Source organism: Syngnathus acus, chromosome 4, assembly GCF_901709675.1.
Source record: "Syngnathus acus chromosome 4, fSynAcu1.2, whole genome shotgun sequence".
In the NCBI taxonomy this organism is placed as follows: Eukaryota; Metazoa; Chordata; class Actinopteri; order Syngnathiformes; family Syngnathidae; genus Syngnathus; species Syngnathus acus.
In genome coordinates, this window is record NC_051090.1 from 2,151,185 (window position 1) to 2,161,522 (window position 10,338).

General features: G+C 45.5%; 1 protein-coding gene across 1 annotated transcript; it reads left to right on the forward strand.

Moving 5' to 3' along the window:
• Positions 1-1,789: 1,789 nt before the first annotated feature.
• Positions 1,790-8,756, forward strand: colgalt2 (collagen beta(1-O)galactosyltransferase 2). The gene is made up of 12 exons (XM_037250250.1): positions 1,790-2,104; positions 4,741-4,851; positions 4,963-5,080; positions 5,284-5,418; positions 5,631-5,835; positions 6,222-6,341; positions 6,566-6,639; positions 6,713-6,819; positions 6,900-7,032; positions 7,093-7,220; positions 7,310-7,516; positions 8,282-8,756. The coding sequence occupies exons 1-12, from the start codon at positions 1,887-1,889 to the stop codon at positions 8,553-8,555; spliced, it is 1,830 nt and encodes a 609-aa protein (XP_037106145.1). The 5' UTR covers positions 1,790-1,886; the 3' UTR covers positions 8,556-8,756.
• Positions 8,757-10,338: the final 1,582 nt, after the last annotated feature.

The following is a 10,338-nucleotide window of genomic DNA, read 5'->3' on the forward strand; positions in this document are numbered from 1 at the left end:
AACTATTCAGAGCTTATTTGTAGCAATCATGAGTACATTATAGAATCAGCAAGACTGGTGATTATCATGTATTTTATTCTTGCAGTTCCATTTTTTTCTATTGCTTTGTAAAATTGTCATGAAGTGCCCACTGAAGGCCCCCCTGTACCAAATTGAATGTGCACATCTACACCCCCAAATTTGTATGTAAAGCCTCTTCACAGCGTGGATTACCTCCTCACACGAGTGGGAGGTCCCCCCCGAGCTTTTACAATTCGATTTTGCATTCACGCCGCACAGCCACAAAGGGATGACCTACTTGAAATCGCCACCGTTCTGTGTAAACGCACGTTGGCATTCGTTCAACGACTGCACCCTTTTTACCATACCTAGATGTTGTTGTCGTCGTCATCGTCGTTGCTGCGACTTGAGTGCAAAAGGCTAAGGGAGTGCTCAGTGCTCAGTCAGTGTTGATGATTTACTCCCAAGGTTGAAGGCTTGTTGTCATTAGCTGAGTCAGAGTTGCTGGAACGAGTCCAGTTTGCAATCAATGTGCAGCCTGACGTGGCTTGTCATAATCAACAGGATGGCAGCATTTAGCCCGTACACTGTTTACAACGTGCAGGTTGTGTGTGTGCAAATTCATGGAAGAAGTGTGTGTGTGTGTGTGTGTCAGAGACTGAGAATATGGGAGTGTGTGTGTGAGATTGAGCTGGATTGAAGACTGAAGCAAGAGCGCCCTCTAGCGCCCAAAGATTCTCCTGTCTGCTGTTGTTAAACTATTGATAATGCTTGTCAAATCAATTTTCCCACATTGAAATGAATTGAATCGAATGCAACACGCACACTTAGGTAGAAGAGTGTTGAAAATCGTCACGCCTGTTCATTTTGTTTTATTTCTTAGCAAAGTAAGACATTTTGTTGCTTGATAGATGGTTCTATTAAAAATGAACGCTAAAACATTCACATGAAAGGGTCATAAGGTCAAACGTATTTATTTTGGCTGCCTGCAATGTCACCATTTGTCCACCAGGTGGCAACACGCACCAGGTTATTATCACCATCTCGTGCAGGCGAATACTAAACCTTCTTTACTGTTATAAATACGGGGCAATGTCAAACAGTCGGAAACACATGATATAGAGCATCCATTAATATTTTATTCAATGTCCAGCATAATTTAAACACGTTTAAAGACATTTTAAAACCTTGGCTGTTTATTGGAAAACACGGCCCAAAAATGCTAGCATAAGATGGATTAAAAAACTATATTACTAAAGTGCATTTGGAGCCGCGGCTCTCTTTTCCCACGTGTGAGGGCATTACAGTCATTTAGTCAAATGTCATGAAAACTAATGCTTTCAAATAATGCCTGCTACCTGTGATATTAGGCCGCACTCAATTGCTGTGATTTTCTTTTTTTGCTCAGGCACGCTTCGGACACCTCCTATGCGGTGACTAACAAAGATCATTTGTCATGACCTCAGCGAGGAGGAAAAAACATTCTCCTAAATGGCCGACATGCCAGCTCAAATAAACAGAGCGGCGTGGCCGTCTGTCATTAAGAGAAGCTTCATGCACTCACTCGCTCGTTGCAGGCAAATTACAGTTACACACCAGCACAATCAAATACAGCAGGGATTTTTTATTTTTTTATTTTTTTATCCCTGCCATTTCCCTCTCTTTAAAGATAATAGTCAATATATTTAGCCCCACCCCCCAATTATAACGTAGCTCAAAAGTTGCTGACTGTTTTCAAAGGGAAGGTGTGACAGGAGTCTCATTCTCACCCCCCCTCCCCTTCTCTCTCACCCGCACTCGCACTCGCACTTTTCAGTCAGGACTTCGGTGTGTCCGGGTGGTTCCACCAGCCAGCAGCAGCAGCACAACCAAGGAAAGCCGACGAGATGCGGATGCCTCTGCTGCTGTTGGCCGCGCTGTGTGCCGTGGGCTCGGAGCCCGTGACGCTGGTGCAGGAGGCGGATGTGAGCCCCACGGAAGAGTCGGCCCTGCTCCGACCCAAAGTCCTGATCGCCATCCTGGCTCGCAACGCGGCGCACAGCCTCGCTCATTACCTGGGATGCATCGAGAGGCTGGACTACCCCAAGGAGCGCATCGCAATCTGGTCAGTAGATTATTATTATTATTATCAGTATTATTATTATGTTATTCTACACCATTCACTTTATTATTATATCAAAGTCCTGCTACTCCTTCCACATAATTCAACCGATTCACTAATCATAAAAACGCGAGGGTGGGGGTGCATGAAAGGAGACATTAAATTGCTTTGACAGCAGGATTAAAAGAGAAGGGAGGGAGAGAGGGAGTATTAGTAGTAGGGCTAAGTCATGCGTGTCAAGAAATGTGTACAAACTCGCGCTGGAAAGTCAATGGGGAGGTCACTTTATTAGGTACGCCTAGTAGAAGTACATTTTTTTTATTCAGTTTACGATTAACAACTGTTCATTTCAGTTTGCCCCTTTATGACACTTTGCTTTATTCTTTGTTTTCATCATAAAGCTAAAGCAGACTTTGACTTTAATTCATGGGAGTCGGCACACCTGCTAGATGTAGATGTCATCACCATTCATGTTGGGAAAAAACCAAGGAGCATCTTGATTTTATGATCATGAAATATTATTTTAGAGTTGTGTCTTATTCGGACTGATGCCTTATGCCGTATGGTTTTCAGGGCGTCCGATCTTGTTATGGGGGCAAAGATGCAAGCCTCCACGTAACCTTGAATGTGACTACTGAATGTCACGCTTGAGCGCAAGTCCACTTTTTGTTGACGTTGAGACTCATGAGGAATTTCTCACTCTTTTTCTTCTCGGCCTTCACAGGAAAGACGTTCAAATATCCACGGCATTTGCAATATTGTGCTGACATTCGGGATAGCGACGACAACATTAAACACCCTGTTAAGCGAAATTTATGAATTTGACACTCCACAGATGAGAGTTGGCTTCATTACAGATGCAAACAAACCTGACAAATTTGAATGATTACAAAATTGGCACGTACCCTCGAAATCATGAAAAATCAAGTCGTTCTCTCCACTACCAAATGATGTGGGCGTGTCTTCTGAATGTATTCAAACCACACCTACCAATCACATGGCTGAACGTGTATCATGGCCAAAATATATTTGCTTTAATCTTCCGTTCATATTCTTTCATTTTCCGTTCACATTCTACCAAGGTTAAGCTTTAAAGGGTCACAATAGTTGTATTAGATGCCGTCTGTATAGGTTAAGCATGTGTTGTCCAGATGTTGATGACATCGTAGACAGCAACGGAAAGAGGGACGTAACAAAACACCTTCGGGGAGCAAAATAATGAGGCTGCAGTATACAATCAATTTTTACAACGAGGCAGAGCAGTCATACTGTTACATCGGCTTCAATATTCATCATGACATTCCATTCTCTTGATTTTGTAACATTTCTCTATTTTTGTCCAATTTAGTATCTGTGTGGCCTTGAGTACATGGCGTCCACTTGTGATCTAACCTCAGCCGTGGAATATTTTACATTTTACAGTGATGCTTCATTACAGATGCAAAAAGCAGCATTGAAGAAGCAGGGCGATGTAATCGTGTTAGTCATGGTGGAAAGTCACAGCTTGTGCTCAAGAGAGCTGAGAGGGGAAGGAAGGGCCCTGCACCGTGCAGACAGCCAGCCAGACATGGGAGAGACAAAACAAAACAAAAAAGCTTCACCCAAACGTCAGTCAAAACAACCTTCTTAAAAACATCAACAATACGAAGCTGAAAGGAAGAAATTTGATTTATGTTCCTGCTTTATATGCTGGTTAGTCATTAATGTGCTCTTTGACTCTTTGAGGCTTCCATACTTTTATTTTGCGCCCTGGAAAATGAGTTATTTCCTTCTCGAAGGCAAACTTTTATTTCCCAACTTATTTCTTGATTTATTTACTTATGTTGAGTATAACATTTTATGACTTACAACCAAATGACAGCCCCTGGAATTCAAAAGTAAAGACGATGCTCCCGACGCTGTCATTTACAGGCAATGCCAAAGAGTAACACGTCTATTAGCAAATGACAAGCTGCTTCATACCTGGAATTGCACCCACACAAACATGTAAACGGGCTTTTGCTTTGGTGGACTTTTCCACTGCTAGTTTGCTGTCACTTTTCCCCCAAAGTCTATTTTGGAGTCACGCACGTGGATCACATTATTTTTACAGAAATGCAAAATTTGGGTTGGGTTTTTCTTCTTCTCAAATTTGAGCTATCATAATTAATCTGAAGTGCTGAAATGTATGTTACATGAATTGCCTGAAGCTGCGACATGTCACACACTCCTCGGGCTTGTTGCAGCACATGTATGTCTGGTCCATGTGCATTTTAGCGTGTAAATATGTGCGTCTCTTCTCATTACGACCATCCAACATCAGGTGTTCCCCACTTTGACGAGACACCATAAACTAGAATGAAATAACAACAGTCATCACGTGGAGGCTTCCTTCTGTGTGAATAATCACACACACGCGTGTTGGTACATGTTTTGACGTGCATATCTATAAACACACCACAAGCAAAAGGCAAGGCAAGCTTTGTTGGCGTATGAAGTCCACAGTGGTTTACAAATGCAAAATAATGATTAAAACGAGAAATAAATGGAAATGGGATCCATCCTAACAACGTCAAGAGATGTCATGACTGTCATGCCATGCTCAAGCGTCCCAATACTATTGTCCAGATGATGCAAGGGCGTCCTCGGTGTCGTTCCAGGGCCGCCAGCGACCACAACGTGGACAACACCACGGCCATGTTGCGAGAATGGCTGATGAACGCCCAGCGTCTCTACCATTACGTGGAGTGGAGGCCCATGGAGGAGCCCAGGTCAGCATTTTTTGAGTGAACAGGTTCGGTTAGGGAAACAAAGCTTTACCTTATAATGACGCAATAAAAAAAGAAAAGTCTTTCTTCACTAATGAGCGGTGCTCTGTGAAGGTTCTACACGGACGAGTGGGGTCCCAAGGACTGGTGTTCATCCAGGTTCAACCATGTGATGAAGCTGAGGCAGGCGGCGCTCAAGGCGGCCAGGGAACGATGGGCTGACTTTATACTGGTATGTGAAAGACTCGTGCCCGAAAAATATTTGATTTGCTGTCAGTGTGGGAAAACGGTTGCATCCACTGGCAACCGGCATGACAGCTCATGGGCGCAGTAGAAGCTTGAGCCAGCTCTTCATTGAATCATTTGTCCAATCAATCTTCCCCATTGAAATAATTTGCTTCCATCCCTCCTTAAATGAAAATCTTTTTTTTGTAGTTTGTCGACAGTGACAACCTTCTCACCAACCCGCGTGTGCTCAACCTGCTTATCGCCGAGAACTTGACCGTGGTCGCCCCCATGATGGAGTCCCGCTCCTTGTACTCCAACTACTGGTGCGCCATGACCCCACAGGTACGTCCGTCCATCCATCCATGGACAAATAAATAAATATGGAGATGGATGAATAAATAAATATGATATTTTTGGTCTGTTCATTTATTTATTTTTAAATGTATTTATTTGTATGTATTTTTACATTATTTATTTTTAAATGTATTTATTTATTCATTTATCCATCCACACAAAAATAAATACAACAATCACCACACTGTGGTGTCTTTCAGGGCTATTACAAGAGGACCCCAGACTACCAGCCCATCCGTGAGTGGAAGCGTCTGGGCTGCTTCCCGGTCCCCATGGTGCACAGCACCTTCCTGTTGGACCTGAGACGGGAGTCCAGCCGAGATCTGGCCTTCTACCCGCCTCACCCCGACTACAGCTGGTCCTTCGATGACATCATGGTGTTTGCATTCTCCGCACGTCAAGCGGGTGAGTTGGAAGCTCCAGGCAAACTAGTACATTTGGACCCGGCTTGTCAGTTGTCATTAACGGCGGGCTCCGGTCAAGTAACAAAAGTTCTTAAACGGGAGTACAGCCGTCAACACTCAGCTGCTTTTCTTTGTGTGTTTGTTGTGTTCCTAACAAAGACGACTTTGTAGCAAAAGTAAAAGCAGATCCATGAGCAAAAGCATGTGTGCTGATTTTTAGGTGTGTGCATATTAAATGTGCAAACACAACCTTGGAGATTTCCATTTGATACACTTGACAAGAATGTGTTGCATTTGCATGCCAGTATGTTGCATCACACATTTGCCTTGCAGGGTCACGGCGTTGTGGTGGCAATGTCAACGTGTGTGTGTGTGTGTGTCCTCCAGATGTGCAGATGCACGTGTGTAACAGAGAGCACTACGGGTTCCTTCCCGTCCCCCTCAAACAACACCAGACTGTGGAGGATGAGCGTGAGAGTTTCATCCACACCACCACGGAGGCCTTGAGTGAGTGCGCACACGCGCAGCCGACCCACGCTTTCCAGCAATCTGTCACGCCTCACGATGTCGGCTCGCCCGGTTCCCCTTGACCTCCGCTGGCGTCTCTGATTGCATCCTGTCAGCTTCATCTTGCTTCTCTGTCCGCCCTCCTCCACTCGCTGTCCTGCAGAGCCCAACTCGGAAAACTAAATCACGGCCACATTTTGACTTGCTGTTTCTCTCCTGCACAGTTGAGCACAGTCTTGAGCCTTCTGAGCATCTTCACGTTCCGCCGTCTCCGCGGGACACCATGACTTTCGATGACGTGAGTTTTTTTGTCCCTTCGAGTCTTTTCCCTGCCTGGGCACGCACAGAATGCGTCATGTGTTTCCTTTTAGATCTTCCTCGTCAACCTGAAGCGTCGGCTGGACAGAAGAAGCCGGATGTTGAAGACCATGTCGGCGCTGGGCCTGCACGTCACGCTCTTGGACGCCGTGGACGGCAAGTAGGTCAACATCTTCGAGTTCCTTTCCCGCCACGAAGTGTTTTTGAGACCTAGCGTGACTTCTTCTCGGAACCTCTCAGAGCCCTCAACACGTCCCGGCTGCAGGCGCTGGGGATCGAAATGCTGCCCAGCTACAAGGACCCGTACTCGGGCCGGATTCTGACCCGAGGCGAGATCGGCTGCTTCCTTAGCCATCACTCCATATGGAGCCAGGTGAGAGCGAATATTTGGGGATCGGTACGGTTTCAGCAAGCCGTTTTTTTTTATCCGCAGGTGGTGGAGCGCGGCCTCCGCAAAGTTCTTGTTCTAGAGGACGACGTGAGGTTCGAGCCCCGCTTCAATCGACGACTCCAGGCCATTATGGAGGATACGGATAAAGCCCAGCTGGACTGGGACCTCATGTAAGAACACGTTAAAACGTTCTTTGACTTTTTTTCCACTCCCTTTGGGTCATCAGTCTAGAAATGTAATTTGGGATCTTCTTTGTCAGCTACGTGGGGCGCAAGCGCATGCAAGTGAAGCAGCCCGAGCGCTCCGTGGACGGCGTCAACAACCTGGTGGAGGCCGACTACTCGTACTGGACGCTAGGCTACGCGCTGTCGCTGCAGGGAGCCACCAAGCTGCTGAACGCCAAAGGCTTCAGCAAAATGCTGCCCGTCGACGAGTTCCTGCCCGTCATGTTCAACAAACACCCCAAGTAAGTCGCTTCGACATTTTCAACTCGCAGCAGAAGTTTCTTCCGGCGTCCCTCAGGGCTCTGTCACACCTCTCATGCCCTCGCATCTTTTTTTTTCTTTCTGCACCTTCTGCACGACTCGAGAGCCCCAACAAAGGTTTGACTTTGTGCGCTCGCCCTATGTCGCCCACTCCCCCCCCCCTCCTGCCTCGCTTGCCTCTCTTTGAGGAATGCGGGCCGCCAAGGCTCTTCCTGCTGCTCGGAGAGGGGGACAGGATTCCCATTGATAGTGGCCTGGAGGCAAGGGGGGGCGAGGGATGCGTGCTGTGTGTGTGTGTGTGTGTGTGCGTGCATGCGTGTGTGTGTGTTACTAATGCAAATACACAAGGATGTGTGTCCAGTGTTCCCTGTATAGATTACTCTGTAAATACACTGTGTGTATTCACAGCCATTCGCTCACTCAATAGGGAAAGAAATGGGAATGACGGGACATGTGTGTTTTAATGTATTGTAGAAATTCGTCAATGACAAACAGTTTGGTAAGTTCAAAGCACGTCCAGACTTTTTGCTTCAATTGTTTGATTGTCGGTCTACGTGTGCTTCTGCACCATTTGTGTTCAAATATCTGTTATTTAACATCTAATGACCCTGCCGCAAGGATGCTATCCGCTAGCCTGTCTATGTCATTTCCCATGATGTGTTAGCATAAAGCTAGCAGTATGAGCATCCACCCGCCTGCCTTGTTTGTAGCCAAGCATGAAACGTCTTGCTGTCTCTCCTCCTCAGCGTGGACTACATGTCCCACTACGAGCCGCGAGACCTGCGAGCCTTCTCGGTGGAACCGCTGCTCATCTACCCCACGCACTACACGGGCGAGCCGGGCTACATCAGCGACACCGAGACCTCCACCATCTGGGACGACGAGGCCGTGGCTACCGACTGGGACCGGCGGCTCGCCCGCAAGAGCACCCAGCAGGGCCGCATCCGGAGCGTGGCCCAGAACAGCGTCACGGGGGACTCACCGCTGCCCGCCGCCAGGACCTCGCGGGACGAACTGTGAAGTGGTGGGAGTTTTGGAACGAGTGTGAAGGTTTTGGAAAAGACACTTGAAGTGGAGATACTGTATATTCGTAAGATGAGCAAGTGCCTTAATTTATTCCCAGCGTGCCTCTTTTGGTCATTTGTACTACCCCATTTCCTCAAATCGTGGCCGTCATCCAACTAAATTAAATACGTTCCTCAAATAGACGCTTCTTTTTTTTCTCATTTAGGGGAAAAATGAGAAACAGTAGACATTATGTACAACGACGGACATTTAAAAGTGGGCCTATTTGAAGTCAATGTCTGTTGCCTCCCCCCATGTGCAGTTGAGTAAATAAAAGACCACTATGGTGTTCAAGTCAGACCTCAAAAGGAAAAAAGGGTGTGTCAGCTTTTTTTTTTTTTTTAACACACATTCACGATTGTCACATGACAATACAAAGTTAGACAAGTATAGTGGCGCTGCAGCAGGCGGGTCCTGCTTGTTAGCAGAGCATCTCTCACGCATGCAACAAGCCAAAAGCTGACATTAATTTCGGATTCGACAAGTTATGTACAACAAACACACTGGTTTCTTCTCCACGTCCAGGCTGATTTGTGCCCTTGATGAACTAATAAAACACCTCCCTCATTTGTGTTGTCACTCTTTCCCCCAAATATATGAAACTAATATTTTGTCAAGATTTAAGTTTATTTTAAATACAAGTGATATTAACTAATATCATCAACCAGCTCTCATTAAGCCAAGGATATTTGGGTGTTTATTGATGTGCACAGTCAGCACAAACAAGCTACTCGAGTAGCCTACTCTTCCCATGACCTCCCGGAGAGGGGCTGCAGACAGCCTCTGGTGCCGGTGGGGTTTCACAACAATCACCGTGGGCCATAAAAAGATTTCCAACTTGAAAGGGAACGTGTGGCCTCATAATGAATTTGAGGTTAGGGTTTATGGGGGAGGACCACGTACTGTTTTACATTTCCTGTCTGCAAGAAGTTCTGACGGTGCAAATTAGGAGATAAAGCATGTGCTGGTTTAAGACTGAGAAACCTAGACGGTATTATGCTGCCATCTGCTGGTCATAAGATATATTGTGTCACTTTGGATTTACTTCCCTTCGTGTTCTTATTTTAACCAGAAGAGGACAGTATAGACTCGTGTTGAAGCAAGCAGTGCCCTTAAAACCCTCTCAATTTTCCCTCTTGACTAATTTATCTTATGTTGGAGCTGAACGTACAAAGTTAAATTAAATAGCTTCCACTTTTTTTTCGTGGAGACAATTACGTCACGATTACGTCAGGAAATTAGCAACTCCTTTTACTTAGCTCATGAGATAGAAGTAGAATTGAAAAATAACAATTTTTAAATTATTTAAACTAATAATGAATGTTGTTGTCACTGAGGGAATAATTTAAAAGACTAGGGGCACATTTAAATCGTCAAGCTGAACACTGGTGGTAATTACGTCACGCAATCCCGGAAGTTAGTTCCACTTCATCTAGCATGCGCAGAAGTACAAGAAAATGGTAAGAATAAGTAAAAATGTAATGAAATGGAGCTAAATTCTGCTTAATAGAGAGAAGAACTTCCAATTGAAGGTACCCGTCGTACGCTCCAGCCTGGAACACGGTTGGGAAATGTTTATTGAACTAATTGTTCATTTGTGGTCGATTGGGCCCCCCCACATTCGCACGTGCCCTTTTTATTTTTATAATCAAACGCATTACTCCTATAAAACCAGAAATTTACACTTCATGACGACCTCAATATAATTTCATTTCATTCATTTGATAATTTTGTGCTT